Genomic DNA, 22,136 nt, shown 5'->3' with positions numbered 1-22,136 from the left:
TAATAATAATAATAATAATGACAAAGGTCCCATCATTGTAATTACTTCTAACCTGATTAAATATAAGCTAACATTACCACTATTAGAATGGAGGTGATGATAGGGGGTGCCACACAGTGTCAGTCATTTGGACTTTAACTGGTAATGTAATAGCATCAAATAATTTTTGTTTTGCAACAGCATTTATTATCAGTGTTACAGTTAACATCAGTACCACTTCTTTGTTTGAGAGACATGGATATGGAATGCCAATCAGTCATAAAGTTGTGTCTAAACAACATTAATTATGAAAGAATGTGGGTTTTGGTCTATGCAAAAGTTATCATGCATAATCAAGTGAATTGAAATTAACATGTATACAATGCATTTAAATTACTGAATTGCGTTTTTCTAGGTTTTTTTTGTTAAGGTTAACACTAATTTTCTGCAGCAGCTATTTAGGGGTTGAGAATATACATATATATTTAGTCTTTTCTTCCATGCCTCCCCATTATCTTGAAAATACTGTTGGTGATTGAAAGGTCTGCAAAGATAATTACAACATTGAGAGATACAGCAGCTCACACTTGAAAATGAATAAATAAATCATTCTCTCCCTTACTCTCCAACAGGATTTGCTGACCACTAAGTGCAAATGTGGCATTTCCAGTGGCATATACCACAACCTGAAGTTGTTTTACTGCAACTTTGAATGTGCCCTCTTTTTTGAAAGCCAAAGTGGACTTTGACTTGCAAATAATCATGTCGAGTTAAAAAATTTAAGTATAACCTCCAAAGTGAACACCATTTGAATTTTTCTTGTTAGCATGCATAAATCTTTTGCAAAATGCACTCACTGCTTTCAACGCTAATAGTGTACACAGAAATCAAAGCTGTGTGTTTCTTGCAGAGCAACAAGAGTTGAGGAAGATCTGCATAATGCAAAATGCAGATCCACAACATCACTCCCTTGCTTTCCTTCCAATAACATCATTAGCATTTTGACATCATCGGGCTAATTGTTGTTGGTAGCTCTGCGAAATGCTTGCCTTGGAGTGGGAGTCGGCAGGGAGAGGAGGGGGCAGGGGTGTTTCCGCTGTAAGGCCTTGTGCTTATCAGTGCAGGACAGATACTGTTCCTATGGTCCTGGCTGACAGGTGAGGTGTGTGTGTCTGTTGGTTGCGGTTGTCATTGAACCCCCGGGACAGGTGCTGAGGGATGGATTCGTATTTGGGAGCAGGTGCACCTCCCCCCCCCATCCTCTTTTGCCTTGTTCCCTCACTCCCCCAGGAGGCATATGGTGAGAGTGATTGGAGAGACCTGGGGCCCGCAGGGAGTGCTCCTCTCCCCAGTTCATCTGTTCCAGACGGGGCCCTGCGGGACACTCAGGCTCTCCTGAGGTCCCTGTTGGCTGGGAATCAGGCCGAGTAAGCTGCTTCGCTTTCAGGTTGACTGCTTTGTTACAGTGTTGGGCGGTCATGGTGGCCACCCCAGTTAGCTTTACACTGTGCAACATTGTACACTACAGTTTTGTGCGCAGGACACATGCCGAACGGCTAATAGGTCACGCCCTTTAATTTGTTTGCTCCGTACCTCATTTGTACACAAGTGTTGCTTTTAATCTGCCGACTCTAGTTGTGTCCTAGTGTCATTACTTGGAATAGAAACGTCGTCTTGCTGCGGCTCACAGGCTCATATTTGCGAACCAGCTTACAAATGTGATGTCGTTCTGAGTGCAATAGGAAAGAGAGTTATGGAGGCATTTTAGGCCTTGTATAATATGTGTACCTCTTTTATGTGGTCATTTATTATAAGGCGAGCTCTATGAATAATGTATGATTAAAAAGCGTAATGGATATACTGGGACTCGTCAAAATAAAAGCAAAAATCCATTTGCTCTCCCTGTAGTAAATCCACTAGCTTGTCCTTGGGCTAATTTCCAACTTGGGACTTGGTGGGGGAGTGAGTGCATGTCTTGATAGCGATTTCAAGGGAGGGAGGTGTTGGTTGTGCTGTAAAGTGTGTGAGAGAGAGAGAGTGAGGGGAGGAGGAGGAAAAGTAAAATGAACAAAGCCAGGAACACCTCTTTCTCTTGATGCCTCTCTCCTTCATCTCACTCTATCCCAGACCCTCTCTTTCTCTCCTTCCTTCTCTCCCGTCTCTGTCTCTCACCATCTTAAAGCTCCGTCCCCCTGCCTCCGAGCAGCTGCCACTTCTGAGCCTGAAGAAAATGAAGGCAGATGAATCAATTTGGCCTGTGGCCCTAAAGTGCACTTGTCTGCACCCCAGCCTGGGCGGGGGGGATAATGAGCCGGTAGATTGAGCCTGTGCCGGAGCCCGGCACTGAGCACTGAGATGCCTTCGCCCGCCGCACCACCAGGCCCCCCTCACATACACACACACACATACATACACACACTGCTGATGCCTCCCTGAGCTGCAGTAGCAGCCAGTCGCTGGGTTAATGGGGGTGAGGGTCCTTTGCGCAGGACACTTTTCAGAGCAAATTAGAGGAAGGATCTGTATCCGTCCTCTTCAGCCCTCCCTTCCCTGTACTGCCCCTCGTCTCCTTCCCGCCTTGTGCATGGGAGGCCCAGAGAGCAGAGTGGAGCATGGTAGTGCGGAGCAGAAGAGCGTCAAGGCAGCTAGGAAGGAAGGGGTGGGCGGGGGCAAGGTCCAAGATCCTAGGGTAATGAGGATTGACACTGGGACAAGGCTGAGGCACAGCCTCCCTGAGCGCTGTTGACAGGTGACGGCAGGCAGAGAGAGATGAGGCAGAGTGTGAGGAGCTGGAGCAAGGAGAGGAAAAGTGAGGTCAGGACTAACAGCTTCTCTTATTCAAGGAGGAAAAAGGTGAGAGACTGCGCAGCCATCCGATGACCCCCTAAACCCCCTGCAAGGTGAAGGAGGGAGGATCAAAAGAGCAGGACAACAAAGCATCACCCACCAGCCTCTAGCCAGGTCCCTGCTGACAGGCTACAGATTGATCGACACCACAAGGAGAGTGAGGAAGAGTGAAAGGAAAAGGAAAGTTAGCCAAGCCTAGCATGAAGTGATGTGAACCACTACTAGCTCCATCGATGCCTTGACTAGCCCTTTCTAAGCAGGTGGGCTTTGTGACTTCACCCAGGGTTAGAGTAGTATAAATGAGCAGACCCAAGTCCGCACTACTCAACTTGGGGGGAAATTAAGATGCTGAGGGCCCTTTGAAGATAATTAAAGAGCACAGAGCAGCAGCCTCCAGAGAGGGACTGCAGACATGTTCAATACCGAGACTAATGGAGCTAATTTCCAGTACATTATTCATGTAAAACACACCCTTACTTAGCTGTGTTTTTTCTATGTCTCTTCTATCTGTTGTCGGAAGTCAAACTGTCCCCCACACACATACAGATTAACCACATTCACTTGCTGCATCACCTGATTAACCTTGCCCCAATACTGCATGGGTCAAACCTTCAATGTAAACAAACTTAATCCACATACAAAAAATCAAAAACCATAACTCCTTAAAACAGCCAGGTGGCCAAGAACTGCTCCCTCAAGGCTGCCCAGAATGCATTAAAAAGGCATTACCTCAAGCGTAGGGGAAAGGCATTATGACCTTGAACTGTGCAACCGATCACATCTCACTAGAGACCATTAGCTCCACCCTCAAACTCACTAACTTGTCCTTTAACATTAATGAGTACACAAAAAAGAAAAAACAACACATGAAAGCTGTACAGTTGGGAACTTAGGGCCAATTAAACACCTCCCCAGACAGGAAATTAGTCCCTGCCTTAATCACAGGCAGTCAGGGTTGCCAATCTTTTGTCAGAGTTGGTGAATTCCTGCCTAGATCAATTGCTCTCCTGTCCCGTTGAACAGCGGCTCAGGGAATGGTCCTTGCATGCTGCATCATTAACCTAGGCGGCTAATTAGAAGCTGTGCTCTGATCAATAGCCAAGTTGATTGCTGATGTATCCGCAGGCCCCAGAGGAGATAGAAGCACTTTGGGCGCCTTCAGGAATGTGTCAGCAACACTGATGCTGGGTAAACAAAGTAATCAACAGCTGTACTTGACGGCAATGTGACGCTGACTGTACCTTGACGCTCTGTCTCTGCCTCCATGCCTGGCTGCCAAGGAGGATTGCTGTCTTTATACTCTCCTTGAGAGAAGAAAATCAGGAAGGCCGCCATCTATTTTGAGATTCAAGGAGTGATTAGGCTGAGCCTTAGCTAGTGGAGAGAGAGCGAGAGAGGCAGAGGGAGAGGTGGGTAGAGGTGGAAGTCAAACCTGATTAGGCCCACCTGCAGGTTTCTCTTCCCTCCATCTCTACACCCTGATTGCTTGGCGGCAGCTCCCTCCTCTTCTCTGCCACACTCACCCCACCCCCTTCCTGTCACTATTGACCTCAGTGTACTGCTAATGCCCCTTGGCCAATCAGCATGCTTGCCCTGGCGGCGGCAGGGTAATTAAAAGGGAATTGTGTCTACTTGGCATGTGAGCTGGTGGGCACAAGGGTAGACAAACACTCTCTCTGCCGCCTTGCCTCCCTCCCTCTCTCCCAGCCAGGTGGCAGCGTACAGGACCTGTCAGATTAGCTGATGACCCTTTTAATTCTAGCCCAGCCGGGGGCCATAATTGATATTTACCGGGAAAGGTTAATTGTAGCAGTGATCTGCTTAAATTACAGTGGAGATCAGGAGAACTGGGCCAGCCACCGCGCACCACCGAGGGAGCTGCTACACGCAAACTGCTAGTCAAATGGATTACACCCTGCGGCCATCGTCACTGTACTCCAAGGTGGGGAAGCAGCACGGGACATTGTGATTGGCTGGTACTGCACCAGCACAGAGTCTTCCTCATTGAGCTCGCCAACCTCCCATCTGGCTGGGAATTTGAGTGCATGCCAACTGTCTTGATGGCCTTCAATAAAACAAGCCATCCATGTTTGCATTAGGGTTACCATGATGTGTCTGGCTGAATGCAGATATGGCAGATTTAAGCTACTGATAGCTGATATTTTGTGTGTTTATTTAGTTTCTTTGTAATTTGACCATTTTCATGACCAGAAAACAACAGAAATAAAATGAAAATGAAAGTATAATCTTTTTTTCCCAAAAATGTTGTGTAGGTAAAGGTGAATTATGTATATTGTTTAGCATTGTCCTCTCGCAGTTCATGCAACAATGTTTTACTGACCTCAAGGAGCTGTTTTTGGCCTTGCAAAGTTAGCTAATGAATGTGCCTGAGCAGTGAGGGAGTGGAGTGATTTTAGACAATATTCGGTAATGGATCCAAAGTTTTTACTGATTCTACCTGTTCAGCAACATTATATTTTTTATACTGTATGTAGGTCAAGGCTATGGTAAGCACATAATACATCCTTCTAGCTAGTGTTGCCTACCTGATGTTTGAGTGTGTGTTTCCGTGTCATATGAGATCACTAACATTATCGTATGTGCAAAACATGGTCAGAAACGAAAATACTGATTGGTTAGTTATAGTAGAATAATAAAATTGTTAAAAGTCCAGTAATTCCATGAATCCACATGACTACTGTAGTACACAGTCACAGTTGGGTTTACTACATTGTTGCTGCTGCATTCCTGTTGCTGCCTGGTATGACTAGCAACAGTGGGTCGAGGTTTGGGATGCAGGTGTTGTTGCTACAGCCAGTTCTGCTTTGCATTTAGCCAAAGCACAAACTGACACTGAGCTGTGACACCACACAACTTTGCGTTTCCCTCCTCCATTGAAAGTCAGTTGAAGCCATTATAGTTATGCTAAATTGTTATGCATAGCTGCCTAACTTGTGGAATTGGTTATAGATCCCATTGCATGACAGGAAATAAGATGGCAAACTCTTTATTAGTGTTCCGTGGTTCAGACATTGTTATCCTACTATTGTTTTGCAGTGTGATTTATTGCAGTGTCTGAACTTTTGATATAAAATGGATATTTCTGGTCCTCAGTGGCTGTATCAGGTTTGAAGCTCATGTAATTTCTCAAATTAACACAAAATTGTCAATGTGTGAAAGGTCATTTAAAGATAAATGCACACCTCAACTGCTGCTCTCATATTAACAAGAATTGAAGAGAATTACCTACTTTTAAAACGCTATGTTGGTAGATGGAATAAGATTTAATTATTCAATTATTGGAATAGCATACAGTGATTCAATTATAGATAAATAATATTCTGCACTTTTCTACTGATTAATGATTCGTCAGTAGAAAAACAACTGTAGTGGTGTTTTTGCATTTTTCTGTGTAGCCATAGATTTCTGTTCATTTCAGTAAGGTATGAAATCAATTTAGGTAATGCACCAAAATTGACATCATTCTCAGTTGTATTAAAGGTTTGTTAATTTTACATTTTGTTGCATGGGTTGGCATCCCCCCCCCCCCAAGAAAAAGAAAAGCCTGCTGATTCATGAGCCACAGTATGTTGTGTGAAAAAATAATTCTCAGATGACATGGATAATAGAAATTCCCTTTGTTTGTTGCATTACATAATGAAGGTAAGATATGTTTGGTAACTTCAGAGATTTATGCTGTAGCACCTGAATGCATCATTTGAGAAGATTTTTTAATCATTCCCTCCTCATCCACATTACCATGCAATGATAATGTAACTTTGCCAAAAATAATAGCATGTCCACTGCTATTATGAAACACATTTAGCTCTAGGCAAGGTGGTTTTCAAGAATGAAAGAATGAAAAAAAAGACTATGGTGTGCTTTGGAAAAGGTTCACAGTAATGTAAAGTCCATGTCATTTGTAATAAACTGGCAAACTGACACTGGCATGGTTTTTAATACATAACAATTTTAATCTTTCTCCTTGCCATTTTCTAAAAAATGATCTAAATAAGCCACTCTGCAGTGATTTACAGTTATATCAGAGCAGCTTTTAGTATTATACATTATGCAGTTTGGTTCATGAAGTAATTACATGATTTGAAGATGTCCTCTTTTCTTGTGTCCAATGCAGATCAAACCTTTGGCACTACGTCCGGTCAAAGTCAGTGAAGACGAGACGATGCAGGAGCTCAGCCGACCGCACAGGAGCAACTCCAAGGAGCAGCTCAGTGAGGTGAGTCCTTGAATGAGACCTTTCCCCTTTTCACAGACCTCCTACAGAGAGCCAGGCTATCCACTTTCACAGGCCAAGGCAGGGGACCCCTGAGGTGGCATATAGAGAGCGGGCGGACGACAGCAACATTGAGGCTGAGATCAGAGGGCAGCTGGTGCAGTAACTCCTGCTGTTTCCAGCTATAAACTCATAAATCCCCTGTGCGTTGGGAAAAAGACTGGTTGGCTGGCAGAACATAGACAGGAAATAATTAGGCCGGTCACACAGCATCACCTAGTTGGCCTGGCATTATTTAAAGCATGGCGCGGTTAAATGTAGACATGACCTAACGCGGTTCAGCCAGGTGTGGGCTGACCTCGCCGACCCCAGAATGGAATGAGTTAAAGAAACTGTTCCAATTATCGCTGCGTCGGCATCCATATGCCAGCCCATTTAGAGGATGAGTAGATGGCAAAAGAAAATGGAGGCCAGGCATTGGTTCAGCATAAGGGATGAAATAATGCAATTTAGATACAGGGAAAGTAATGAGAATTTATGCAAAATCCCAAGCGGCTCATTTTAAATGAATGTAGAAATATGCTTCCTAACTAATGCCTGTCAAGCAGGCCTCCCAAACCTAACTAAATTCAATCAGACTGCTCATTTAGCTGACGAAAGCAGGAAGAGACAGAGAGAGAAAGAAGAGGAAGGAAAATATGCAGTTTCCTTTTCCAGCAGCAGTAAAATTATGGAAAGAAAAAGATTTTAATGAACTTATTAAATACATTGTTTCAAGCTATTCAGAATTCCAATTGAAAATCCATCCTGATGAAAAAAAAATCACCCAGCCTAATTTTTCCCATCTTCATCCTCTTTTCTCTAAGCCTTGCTGCTCTGTTTCTCTTGTGCACTGTCCCCCCTCTTCCCCTCGTACTATTTCTCTTGAATTTGTGTAAAAGGCTGTCTTTTAATGAAAAAGTCAGGAGGAAGAGGCGGGCCTGTCAGATAAAAGACCGAAACCGGTTGACAGCTCTGACAGGGATATACGACAAGCACTGGGAAGGAGGGGGCACGGATTGAGGGGGGTGGTAGAGTGAGGGTGGAAGTGTGTGTGTGTGTGTGTGGGGGGGGGTCCTGTTGAAAATTGCACGCTGTAATCGCCGAAGGTGTTAGATGTGGCATGTCTCTCTAATCTGCTGCCAAATAAATGGTGCACAGACACTGATCGTTGTAGCCACGGCATCCATATCTATCCATCTCTCTCGCTCTGCCTATCTTTACCTTTCTCTTTCTGTCTGTGTGTCTGTCCTTCTCTCTGCTGGCGGTTGTTTTCCACCCAGTAAAGGCCTGGACATGACACACACAGCAAGATTCTTTACCAAACACCATGTTACTGTCTCCCCTATATTTCTTATTTTTTCAGCCCCATGAAATCTCCACCACCGCACTGAGAGAGCACTGGTAATTTTCGTAAAACATGCTCCACCACATCAAAGTGGCTCCCCAGCTTTAAGAGCTCTTAACTAATGATGCCGCATCTGCAACGAGTAAAATGAATTTCTCTTGTCTTACCGCCAAAGGAAATAGAGACAAATGCGACATGTGGATGCGCCCGCCTGTAAAAACAGTCATGCATCAATTTGGGAGCAGGGGGTAAAAAAAATGCAGGGGATGCTGTTTGTTCATTGCCATGGTTGGGTCTTTATCTGTTTATTTTGACTAGGTAATTGTGCCTGCGGTGCAGCGGGGCCCCGGCACTAAGCCACACAGGGATTAGGGAAATATGAGGTGGTGGAGGGGCTGGGTTCCACTGCATCTGTGTCCTGCGGAGGAGAGGGCGGCAGTTGTGGAGCTGTCAGGGTCTCTAACACCCTCCTGTATCCACCCACACCCACCCACATGCACCCAAAATCACCCAGCTACCTGATCTTCCTGCCACAGAGGACATACATGTACGCATCCCTTTCCTCATCATGCTCCAACGAGCTCTGATTGGCCCGCCCCTTGGCCTCCCTGCAACGACAAAAACCAATAGTCTGGGTTGGGAGAAGATGGACTGGACCCTCCCCTCTTGTCGCCATGTTTTTCTTTTTTCTTTCTTTTTTTTGTAAAGAGAGTGGAGGAGGGGGCATGGAAATGGGGAGAGGATTAGGGGGCGGATTTAGCAACATTTCTCTTCTCTGGGGCTGTTTAGTTAACCCTTAAATGCCACCAGCATCCGCCCCATCCCTCTCACCACCAACCACCATAACCACCACACACACACACACACACACTAGTCCTCCTCCCTCCCCCACACTCCCTCTCTGGGGCGGGTTCTTAAATCCTTTTGAAGTCCTAAGCGCTGCAGAAATCCATTGAGAGCCATGTATAATGGCTTTTAAGAGAGAGTGTTTAGCTGGATGCCGACCCTATGGCTTATGAACCGCTGGCGTTTTAATGGATCCCCCCTTTCCCTCCCCTCTTTTCCTCCCTTCACCGGCACTAAATCCAATGGATTGTCCCTCATTATCATTTAAATAAGCCTCTCTTTCTGCTCAGAATGCTCCAAGTTGAATGAACTCTACATAGTAAGGCTAATTCCAAATGGCCTTGGCCTCCCACCACCTGTGCACATATGCAGTCACACACACAAACACATGCGTATACACACATTTTTAAGTGCATTCACTACATGAACACACACAGACAACAGACCGCATTCTCATTGGAACACACTTTTGGCCCTTTTGTATCCACAGATCTTGCCTTCTGTGAACTTCTTCCTCCCCTCTCTTCTGGCCTCTTCTCTGGTCGCAGTAGTGAAGGGAGCAGAGAGGTTGAGCAGAGCGGGAATAGCCTTTTGATTCCCGCAGAGCCTGCTTTCTGGTTCTCGACGGGACTCCTCCCTAATCGTCACCACAGGAGCTGTCCTGCGAATCAGAGGGGCACACAGGCGTTGATGAGGGCTAAGGCCTAGAGCAGGTGTGGGAGAATGGATGAGGGGTATTGGGAGGGTGCAAAACAAGAGAGGCGGTGGTGGTGAAGGTGTGGGGGAGGTTGTTTGGATTGAAGGTGGACCTATGGATGAAATTGGTCTAGCAGAAAAGTCCCCTCCAGAGACCGGGGGGGGGGAGAGAAATTGCCAATCTAGACAGAGGAATAAAAGAAGTGAAAAGTGGAAGTGGAGGGAGGGATTTGGAGATTGGTATTCGTGCTGGGCGCTGACAGACAGAGCCAGGGAACAGAACAAAACCCAGCTTTTTCTGTCTCCATCCTGCTCTTGTTCAGCATTTAGAGGACTGGATTAGAAAACATAGGAGTTTGATGGGCCAAAACACCTCACTAAATGCATGAAGAGATATTTATCCTGAGTACAAAAGGGGCTGATATAACATTATGAAGAACATTTGGTTTGGTTCCAAAATGTGAAACCATTTTAAAAACAAGATCGCACAAGATCGTATGAATGACATTGTATAGAGTAAGTCTTTAAAAATAAAATTTTTACAGTTTGGATTGTCATTTATAGTAAATGTTTAATGATGAACATGACAATGTCTTTTTGTCTGTAAAGGATATAAAGCATTTTGGAAATGATCTCTTTTTTTATATGCACTATATTTGCAGATTACATATGTTGAAATATCTGCCCAGTTATCCAAAAAAATCCTGTTGATGCTGCTCTGTACCAGAGATGTTAGACACTTTCAAAACAACAATTTCTGTATCAAGGTGTGTTTTATCATTTTATCTACTGATGCAAGTGATGGATTCACGCCCATGTCTATCAATGTCAGATGACACTCTTGAAGCAGGTGAATTCAAACAAATAAATGGTGACATTTAATCTCGACCTGCATTGCAACACATTACGTGTCTTATAAAACCATCAGAAGCATAAATCATTTTATCTACAAAAAGTAGATAACGATTGGAATATGTCATTAACCATGCAGTTGCCACATAAAGTAGCCATGGAATAATTTTGTTAAGAAAAGCATGTACAATTCACACTGTGCTTAAAATACATTTACACAGCCATAGAATGACTATTGTGCAAAATTTTAATTATAATTTTACCAAATAATTAGGGTTTTCCACAGTGTACTGACAACAATTAAGTCTCTCAGCAGGTTGTTGTTTTTACGTTTTTTTGTTTTTAGAGCAGGTGCTGCTCAGCTACCCCCATTGTGGAGGCCAGAATGTATGGAAGTGATGTGTGCGGGCGTGGGGTACATGGCGGGGCGGGTAAAAGGTTAACGTGAATATTGATATTAAAGCAGCGCTGCTTCATCATGTCTATGTCAGCGAGTGAAACGCTCCTTAAAGGTCATCCCTGTTCTCCTCTCTCTCTCTACAGAGTTCCACTCACTCGCTGTCAGGCCGTGGCTACTCGGTAAGTGGCATTTTCATGCTTCATAGCTTTACGGCAAAATTACAATCTCCAACGACCCGCTTTATAGCCCCGGCGCTCGACATTTTAATTATGTTAAATAGAGTAATGGAGAAATCATGATATTAGGAACATTAATTCTGGCTGACTGACTGATTAAATTGCGGGAAGGTGTCCTGCGCTACCTTGGCAAAAAGAGCCTCATTTTATTGGCATCGATCAGCGCCGTTCGCCGGTGCTGCAATTTGGCTGTCAGAGTTTTATGTCTTCCTCCAGTGACTGTCAGTGGAGGATCCTTTTGCTCACATATATGACAATATGCCTAAAAGCCTTTTAAAGGCCTCTCGTATCTATGCAGTAAATGCAATTTCTCACCACCACAGAATGCATGTACATTTACACCTTCAGGAAGATCTATAGCAGTTAAACATGTCTTATGATTTGTTGGAAACAACTGACTACATTAATAGGAGTCAGTGAGATGTTTTTGGTCATAGAATGTAGAGTGTTGTTCAAGGTAAATGTGCCAGAGGAATATTTTGTGGTACCATGGAAAACATCAACCCAATCCTTTCAAACATACACTAGCTCACAAATCACAAATTGTCAGAGCAGGACTATTTTTATCCCTTGAAAGCATCTGTTGCCTTGCCCCAGTGCGTTTTCGAACTGTAAATGTGTGCTCTTCCTCTCCCATTGTTTCAATGATGTGTCTAGTCTCTGGGTAATAGAGACAGCGGTCGTCCCTTATGTCCTTTGCTTAAAGGGGAACTCATAAGAGGAGCATTCTTTAAAGTGTGCTACTTTTAGCTTATGAGTGGCATATGGCAGTTCTTATTGCAGCTTGGAAGCAATCATCCTGACAAACAAAACAACTATAAATGGTTTGTCATCGTTAATCTGCCTCAAAGGAGTGCAGTTAAAGCGCTGAACAAAGCTTAACTTCAAAAGACCTTGATCTCTGTGCGATCTTTTTTTAAAATTTAGTTTTAATAGAACATGTCACATTCCTATTCCCCAGCGGCCGCACACTCACAGATGAATGAAAACAAACAAGACCTTCCAAAAAAGCTTGTGGAGCCCTTTGGCTCAAGCTGTCAGTTTGAGTCGGCAGGGAACGAGGCCTTCTCTTTATCTGAAAGGAGGACGGGGGGATTCAGAGAGAGAGGGCAGAAATGGTGGTGGTGGTGTGGGGCCGGGGGCTTTGTGCAAGCAAAGGAAAGTCCAGTAACGAGGGCAGGAAGTTTAACGTTGTCTGGCTCCCCTCTCTGGCTATCCGATTGTGCTATCTGCAGCATTTGTAGCCTCTGGGCACCTCCTGGGTGCTGAGCTCTGACTCTCAATCTGCTCTGCTGCCGGGCCCGCTTGATTTCTGGGGTCTCCTTATCTGTAAGTGCTTCAGGCTTTACAGTATGACGGGTTTTTTTTGGGGGGGGGGGGGCTCCAGGAGCTGCCAGGCAGAGGCTGAGTGGGTATGGGAGGAGGAGTAGGATGAGGAGAAGGCCAGGGGCTGGATAGAGCATTATGGCTGGAGGAAGAGGAAGAGAGAGGCTATGTATGTGGGTGGAGGGCTGTTTGTGAGGAGGTGGTGTGGGAGGGTTATCGAGGCGGTCACACAGGCCTTGGCAGCACCAGTGGCCATCAATAGCATGGACAGGGCTATCTGTTGGCCAGTGGTTGGCCCCTGGCACTGATCACCATCTATTGCTCTGCCTCTCCACAAACACTCAAAAAGTCAAGCTGGTGGATGGGGGCTGGTTATTTGTCACAGGGAACTAAGTAGTATCAAGTACTAATAATCGTATATAGTGGATTGCAAAGACTATGGTGTAAGTTATGCGTTTCTGCAGGCTGGTGCAAATATTTATTAAATTTTAGCTGCTCATGGCTTATAATTTCAATACTTTGACATTTGAGGATTTTAGTGACAAATGATTGCTGAAAAATACATGGATGTTTTGCTCAATTTCCCTGGCAGGCATTTTCAAGTGTGCTGAAAATACTGGCTATACTATGCTACATATTTACTATATACTACACTGACTTTTATTCTTGCTAAGGTGAACACAGTTAGACAATGGAACACTAAAAGTCTTAACATTCTCTACATACAGCACATACAGTAATAGCAAACTAGTGTCAGTGTTAACGTAGAGCAGCCTAGTGGTTAAGGCGCACACTGCATAACAGCAATGTCCATGGTTGGATTCCCTTCTGGGGGACCTTTTTGTTATCTCTATCTCGACTGACAAAAAATGGAAAACGCCCCCCCAGCTAGACAACGGGTGTAATGTTGATAAAATATATATATTGAATTGAATAAATATATAATGAACCGCATCATACCAGAGGTGGTAAGCAGTGACTTGCTGATATATGATTGAGTTAACTTATTTGTCATTACAGCAAACATTGCTAGGAACTTGCCTTGGTGAGCTTATACTGACGGACTGATGTAACAGTCAACACAGAATACTAATAAAACCATTATATAAATAAAACATAGAACAAGAATACACAAAAAACACAAATATAAAAGATAAGCTAAAAACAAAATATACCTTAAAAGGTTATATATTGTAATTCCATGCCAATATCCATCCTCTGTCTCAACAAAGAGATTTTACTTGGTAGGGTAACGACAAACTACCTTAAGTAACTTATTCATTGAAACATGATGTGGTTATCCATGTGATGACATTGCTAGACGTGAAATCCCCCTTTATTCCCCATTCAAGGATGAGGGCTAATCTCTGGACCGTTGAGTCCAGCAGCAGATATGTAGCAGCAGGACTGAGACTCACTATCTTGCTCTCTGTGGAAGACTGGAAATGGAATTGTTTATCAGGCCGACTCTCTCCTGTCTGCTTTGTGCAGGCTTCATTATAGCCTCGGCTCTGTTTGGGAGACAATATCTGTACCTTGTTTCTTGTGCTGCTACCTGCTTGTTGTTCCACTGGAGATGGGCCTGGGCTCTGGCGATTTATCATCCTCATCTGAGGGGCTCCTTGATAAAGAACCCAACATCCCCCTCTGTGCCTGGGAGATACGGGCTGCAAGAGACAGGGAAAATGTCAAAGAATCTCACTGCAACTATCTGCCCATCCTGCCACTTCCCCTGGGCTGGATATACTGTATAGGGGAGGAGACGTTTTAGCTAAGCGAAAAAGACAACACACCTCCCTTTTCTTTCAGATGAAGTGATTGAGCTGCAGTCTCCCACCCCCCATCTTTTAAAACCACCCCAAGGCCAACTTACAGCTCATGTTTTCACGCACGATAAAAGCATAGAGCTTTGTCTGTGACAGTATAATCTGACTTGTCTGCTTTGGGAGGGTTTATCTCTGCGATGTCAGGGAGTAAAACCTTAGCCGGAGTGTTTGGGTTGAGCGAGAGTGCTCGGAGCTCTCAGACACACCCATTCTTCATTTCTCTGCTCGGGTTGTCATAATCATATTTAACGCTATATGAGTCTACACTCTAAACAGAGCAGTCTCAGAGTCATTTGTGCATTCTTAAACAGCCTTGTTTTAATTGATTTGGCATTCACGACCTCCACATTGTGGCAAATACACTTCCCTGTCTGAGTGACGAGGCTTTTTACAAGATCTTTATCGAATACAAGGATTATGTTACTTAATTATAATAGAAGCCATTAAAAGCTCCACGCTTTATTTAACACAATGACACAGATTCACTGGATTAAATGCTAAACACAGCGATTGAAAGGAAATTGAGTGTAAATTATATCTTATACTTAATAATTTTTGCAGCAAGATTTTTTTGGTCACTACACCAATGTGGCACACAGAGCTTTAACAAAAAGCCATGGCTTCTTCTCCTACAGTATGTTGTATGAAATGTTTTAACTGTCTCTTTGTGAGTATCTCTGTGACTCTCTCTCTCTCTGTATATCACTCTGTCTTCCTCTCTCGTGCTCTGCTTACTTTTCAGTTGGGTGTGCAGGTGTCTCCGTACCACCGGTTCTGCACATGGTGAAAATTAGTGAAGGAAACCTAGAGCCCAGCAGGAATGGGCTGGGGCCCTGACATTGTCCTGGCCTTGGGGTGGGGCGCTGCCTGTCAGGGGCCTCTCTATGAGGGCTGTCCGCCTTGAAAAACCTATTTGTTTATCCCCGTGTGCGGTCCAGCTTCAGATCCTGGGCCCTACTGCTCTCTGCGCACCAGGGACCTGGGCTGTTACCGCTAGCAACAGATAAAAATTGCTGTTAACCACAGCAGGGCCCACAACACATCAATCAACAGTTCTGCAGATAAAGGCTGCAGGCTTCTGGGGCCCCAGCTGAATGGCATGGTTGAAAATCCTTTTCCAGTGGCTGAGCACACACAGCTCTGGTGGTAGAGACCTGCTATCATTCAGAGTTGAGGAGGGAAACTTCATTTTCAGCAATGCAGCTCAGGTTTTGTTCTAATGGAGATGCATTAGTACGGCACCAACACAAAGGGGACTCTGGGAGAGGTCATTTGAATAAAAAGGCGACACTGTGAATTAGTGTTGACCAGGCCTCAGAAAAACCAGCCCCAGCATAGTTCAGTTGTTCTAAATGAACTCTTAATTGCTTTTGCCACTTGGCTTTGCTCTTAAGGCTGCTTAAAAGCTGGGACGTTCAGCATGACCGCGTTTCACATACCCCGTTCGTTAAGACTGAATTGAGATCAACGATTGGAAATGGCTAGAAGCTATACTCCAAAGGCCCAAATTGGCATTAGTACAAAATATTTTTTCAGAGGTGACTTCAATGGTTCATTCTAACCTTTTTCAATCTAATTCCACCACTCTTAAAGCAAATGTATGGTGATGACTTTGGTGCCTGGTAATGAAAAAGAACAATACTGATCTTTTCTTATATTAAATCCAGTTAATGTATTCCCAGACGAGGCTCTATGCTATCACCCATGTTGGAGTTAGTCCAAATGAAACACAGGCTCTCATGGGTAAAAGCATTAGTTTTATCCCCCTAAGCCCAGCCTTGATTATCATCAGTCTTAGTTTGTCCTGGATGCACTGTCCCCTAACTCACATTTGCCCCACTTTAAACAAATAGCCCTATAATGTAACACTCAAACAATGCTCTGAGGATTTGTTTACTGCAGGCTTTCTCCCCATTAAGTTTCACGGACACTGTAGACAAATAAAGTGGTAATTTCACTTTATCATATGTTACATATACCACAATCAAGCAGCAATTACATGCTCCTTCCATTTGTAAGAGCTCCCAATGCCGACGTGGATGTTTTAATGAGGGCTGTAATGAACGCTCAGGGTGTTTGGCAAGTCTCCGAGATGTTGCTGGGGCTTTTATGGCTCCCCATTATAACGTACAATTTGCATCAGCAAATTACAATGCTCCATATCATTATCCTGCACCAAGGCCCGATCATAAATTAGAGCTCCAATTATAAACATCTATCTGGGAATGGGGAATGAATATGATGGCAGCCCACTAGAAGCAGGCAGGAGGGAGAGAAAGCCTCCTGTGGATTGTGGGATGAGACTTCCATAGAGGTGTGATATTCTCATAAACCGTCCTTATGGGGAATTCATGCTTTCCAAAAGAAATAGACTGTTTTGGGGGGAAAGAACGTCTGCTAGTTCTGTTTTGGCAGTTCCATATGTCATATTTCACGGTGCGCTGCACATTGAACTTTTTGGTATTTTAATCGCTTTCCTTCTGCTAAACACAACACCCACTGATTTCAGTGGCTGACAGTTTCACAGTTCTCATTCAAAGCTACGTAAGCCTGTCCATTCAGCTGTGCAGAGGAAGGGCCTCCTCTATTGTGTCTCAACTCAGACCTAGCTATGTCTCTGTCTCTTCCAATCTCCCTCTGTCTGACTCTCTCTCCCTCTCTCATTCAACTTGATTATACACTGGAGGGAACATAATAAATCATAGAGATTTATCATGCTGCAGCTTATTAATTCAGCGCCACAAGTGTAATATTAGTCTGTGTCATTTAAAGAAGCAGGCATTGCAGCATTGCCAATGTCCCCAGGAATCCAGAGGAAGCCATTTTATTTTGGGCAGAACCCAATGAAAAAAAAATGCACATTTTGCAAGACATCTCATTTCCCAACACATTTTGGTTGTTCTTCACTCTTTCTTCTTCATAACACACCTTACTTTCTCTGACTGATATGGAGAATCAGGGCCCGCTTCTCTCCTGAGCGTTAACAGTTGTTCTAGGGGAAACAAACAGCGGTGTACCTGTGATGGCTGTGTTGCCTGTAATCCGCGACCTGTGACCAAATCTCGCATGGAGAGGTAGAACAAAAGGCGTACGTCAGCAGATCGCTTCAGGCACCAAGCAGAAACCACCTCTACTGATGAGACAAAAGGCCTGCGGGTCTCCCGCAAACCCACAAGAGCTCCCCGACTCCGCACAAACAAAGCCTGAAATTAAGAGGAGCCAGAGGCAGGCCCATTTCTACAGCAAAGCTAAAGTGTTCCTTTTTCATGGCCTCTGTGGATTTCTAGTATGGGATTCTAATAGGACAGAGAAATGAAACAACGCTTTGCCATTTTTAGTCACAGATTTTGAGAAAGCAGGTTTCTTATCCTTTTTTTATCTTCTCTTTTCCGGCTCTGTCAACATTTACACCTCCCACCACACTTTCTGGGCTAATTTTAAAGGTACTAAAACCTCCTCTTGTAGCCTTTAGAGGGTGTCAGATGATGTTTAATTCATATTTTGTTTTGCATTTTAACCTTGCATATCTGTAGAATCAAATGCATCTGTCTGTTCTTTTTGGCTGCAAAGCCAGACCATGGAGGATGACGCAAGCTCTTGTTTGAGTTTGAGAGGTCATGAGATGAAGACATTTTATTCCATATTCACAAACACCCCCTGGCAATTATTCCTGTTATCTTTAATGTTTCTATGAATCTATTAGGGTTAAAGCCCCTACCCGCCTCTCTAACTCTACCCGCATGAGTACCTTTTCCAAAACCTGTACAAAAAAAGTTATACTAAGTAGGTCATGTTCTGCCACTCGTCTTCTAATCACTCAACGAAAAGAACATGATTTCCCTCCATCGGAGCCCCTGAGCCTTGCTCCTGAGATTTCAGTGAACAACATGCACTCATTTGATTTTCTGGCATGTTTTCTCCTTTTCCTTTCTCTCTCTACACCCCTCTTTTTACTTTCCTTACCTTGTATCTGACAGTACACAAACAACACCTACCCTGCCTCCAACACCACACACACATATGCACCACAACCCCTCCTCCACCCCATGTTCCTCCCTCGCTGTTTCTCTGTCTCTCTCAGTGGAGAAGGTGTCTGACAGTAACAGCAGGTAAGGTATAAGATTACAGGAGAAGCAGGGGCAATTATACCACCAGCTGATGCTGGTGTGTTTATGAGGAGAGTAACTGTTAATGATAGTGTTGTGGTTTCTCCAGAGGGCGGAGCACAGCTTAGGGAAACCTGATGTTTTTTGTCAGCCTACAGATTCTTTTTTTCTGTCTGTCTATTTGATTCTTTCTCCCCCAATTTTCAGTTTGGGCTGCTGTGCTTCTGTGTTGCCCTGCCTATTCTGTGGTTTTGCCTTTTGGGCAAATAGAGGCACCAAACAGGTACAGGTTTCCTGTAATTTGCTCAACTAGCATTTGGGTGCTGACTGGCTTGCAAAGAAAAAATGGCTTCTTAAGGTCATGGCAGCTTGGCTTGGTAAGGCATATTGGTAAAGCAGCTTGGCTTGGTAAAACATATTGGTAAGCACCTGTAAAAACACACACTGAAACACACACACAGGCCGATGTTTGCAACTGCAGGTCTCTCTCACCAGGGTTTTTCCTGCCTTGCCACATCCCCCCTACGTGCCCTCACACACGGCAGGCAGATCACAGCGATTGGAGAGGAGTTTGTGTTTAGATAAAGGAGTTTAATCATAATTGCATGGGTTTTCTGGTGTCTAGCAGTGGCGCTCTCCCAGTAGCTGTTCCTGAGGTTTCAGCAGTCCTGGGAGATACAGTGGATCACAACATATTTTGAATAGTACAACAATATTTTTTATAGCAAATTCCATGTACTAAGTGCAAAGTGAAAGCAAAACTGAAATAAAGAAATTAGTTTTTATATCAAAAACATTTAAGTAAAAAAACAAACAAAAGTGTTCTTTGCAACTGTATATGTTACACATAAAGATACACATCTAGTATACCTTTAAATGTGTTGAGCAGCCCTACCACACAGTTGCTATCTGCCATGTTTGACCATATGTAAATCCTTATGCACTTTAGTCTGTGCCAGATGGTGCTAAAACACTATTTGTCTTTTGTTTCCTCTGAGGCCGCACCTGTTGGGGTTGAATCTACCTGTTAGATGATCTGTATCCTCTGACATATGTTGGACCTGTACTCTATTTGTGAAGCTATCATTCCATTGCAAACATCTTACAGAAGCTGTGGATCAAAGAATTAATGAGGAATATACATATTCAATATTTTCAGTGTCACATGTACATGCAGTTGTTTCATGTGATTCCCTTATGGCTGCTGAGTCGGTTTACAGTACAAAACATCCCTAGAATCTAGAATCCACTACACGCCCAGTTCTATTGTAGATGTCTTGGCTTAGCTGTGACCCTCTAACTGACTATTTTCTTTGTTTATGTTTTTAGCAGTCTTCATAATGAAGGTTATTTTACTGTTTCACTCATTGAAAGTCGCTTTGGATAGAAGAGTCAGCTGAATGCCAGGAAATGTAAATGAATGCCAGACTCACCACCAGTCTTCTGCCCACGGCCATCCACACTCCAGACCCCATCCACTGTGCCCTCAGCGTGTGGTTGGCCTTGGCCCCGATCACACCGGGGCACATGGGAGATTAACTGGGCCGGCTTACTCACTCAGCAGGTTCCCCGACTCCCCTCCACTCCTCCCGGCCCAATCTGCCAGCTAGCCTCCTGCTCCACCGAGCCATGGCAGCAGGGCACCACAAGCCCGGCCCGCCTTCATTACGCCTGCCAGATGGGCTGAGAATTAGATTCGAACTCCCACCATGGAGGGAGGGAGTGGAGAGAGATTGAGGAGGGAGGAAGGGAGAAGGTGGCGGAGGAAAAGGGAGGAGGGAAGAAATTTGTGGGGGGAAGAAAGTAATGGTTTTTGTTTTCATTTATGTTGCAAGTTATTACATTTTAATGTAACACCCCTGGGACCTGGCAGCATTAAATGCCTGTTCCTGAATAATCGACACTAACTGCAAGCAAATGCTAGGGAGAAATGAAATTAGCGAGCGCAGCAATTTGGTACAGTGATTATCGGCTCCTTGGAGGCACTTCCTGATGATTTAAGAATGCTAACATTTAAGCAAGTCAGATCTCATTACTCTTCAAGGTTAAATCGAGCTGTGTCGGAGGGGAGGCAGATGCTTGATTGGAAATAGTACTTCCTTGTCTCTCTGTGTCTCTCTTCATCTCTCTTTGTTTAAGCCAATGTTTCTCACGTTTGCGGCAGCTCACTGCAAGAAAAGACTCTGGGCTGGAATCTGTCAGACCCTGATGATACCTTTGGTCAGCTCTTAATTAGATCAGCAATACTCGGTTCCAAAGGTATAATTTGTTCTTTGCCAAGGATCGTCACTTGTGCCATGAGCACTGCCATGCTAACTGCCTCAGCCTCGTTCTGAACCTCTGTGTACCACACATTCTCTTTCACACAGTTATATGGCTGGGCCCTTGGATGAACAAATGAAAATAGGGACCTTTTTGAATCCATACCAAAGGGAAAATATTTATTACTTTTCAGACTAAGCCACAAATGTTCTTTTATACTGTATTTTTTTCTGCTATTCTCACTCATTCTATGTAGGCAGAAACGATTTTCAAAGCAATTTCAGCCCTGGTATGTTCTGGTCCAGTGTTTACCTCAGCCAGCCATACACATCTGTTCTCCACACAAACATGATCCAATTAGGTGACACCAGACAATGGCTTACTCCTGCATAAGCCCAGCACAGCGGCAGGGGTTCCGAACAATACGGAAGTGTTTTTTCTTCCATTACAGGGCGTCAGATCCTTTTAAAGGTGTTTACCCGCCGTCGATGTGTCAGCCCCTGTTTCCAAAAGGGGGCTCAGCTGGGGAAGTGATAGGCGATGAGGATAATGATGCGAGTGAGAGCAGTGTGGCGGATGCAGATGCACTTTACCGTGCTGCGTGTGATAAATCCTTCCCTCTGCTGCACTGCACCCCGCAAAGTTGAGGGACAGATGGGTTGGACTTTTATCTCCGTTTTTTAAATGCAGGAGAAATCAAAACATTTCTCACTGCGGTGATGAGATTTATTTTAAACAAGGCAGGAGCAACAAAGCTACTTTGGGGAATACGTCTATTAGTTTTTCCAAGCTGTTGTTTTCTCATGCAGGGGGGAAAATCATTGCAAGTCAAATGTAATCATCCCACCGTTGGGTTATGCTTCGTCTCGAATAATAATAATATTAGGTTGGTCCCTGGCATTGCATACATCAGGCTTGTAATTTGTATTTCTGAGACACAAGTAAGAAGGCTGATGTTAATCACAACCAATCACTGATGTTATCGTTGTTGTTTTTTTCCTTGTTTATAACAGCTTTATCTTTTGGCACATCTTGAAATTTGGCAGCTTGAATTCATTATCTGCAGTGTTTCATGTAGTCAACAAACATGGTGTCTGTAATGTGGGATTCTGCTTCCTCCTACTTACATGCTGTGTGCA

At 44.1% G+C, this 22,136-nt stretch overlaps 1 protein-coding gene across 14 annotated transcripts in view; it reads left to right on the top strand.

Annotated features, from left to right (window-relative positions):
• fbrsl1 (fibrosin-like 1) overlaps positions 1 to 22,136 on the top strand; it is a 270,998-nt gene that overhangs the window by 108,924 nt on the left and 139,938 nt on the right. For 11 of the 14 annotated variants that reach the window (XM_044195676.1, XM_044195668.1, XM_044195673.1 and 8 more), the window contains exons 3-4: positions 6,962 to 7,063; positions 11,385 to 11,420. In XM_044195676.1, coding sequence (XP_044051611.1) covers positions 6,962 to 7,063; positions 11,385 to 11,420 — 138 coding nt within the window. The remainder of the gene's footprint in view (positions 1 to 6,961; positions 7,064 to 11,384; positions 11,421 to 22,136) is intronic. The other 3 variants (XM_044195675.1, XM_044195672.1, XM_044195674.1) reach the window with 1 other exon arrangement.

The sequence above is a fragment of the Siniperca chuatsi genome, linkage group LG5, assembly GCF_020085105.1.
Source record: "Siniperca chuatsi isolate FFG_IHB_CAS linkage group LG5, ASM2008510v1, whole genome shotgun sequence".
In the NCBI taxonomy this organism is placed as follows: Eukaryota; Metazoa; Chordata; class Actinopteri; order Centrarchiformes; family Sinipercidae; genus Siniperca; species Siniperca chuatsi.
The sequence above is the reverse complement of the archived record's forward strand: the minus strand, read 5'-3'. Positions and strand labels throughout refer to the sequence as shown.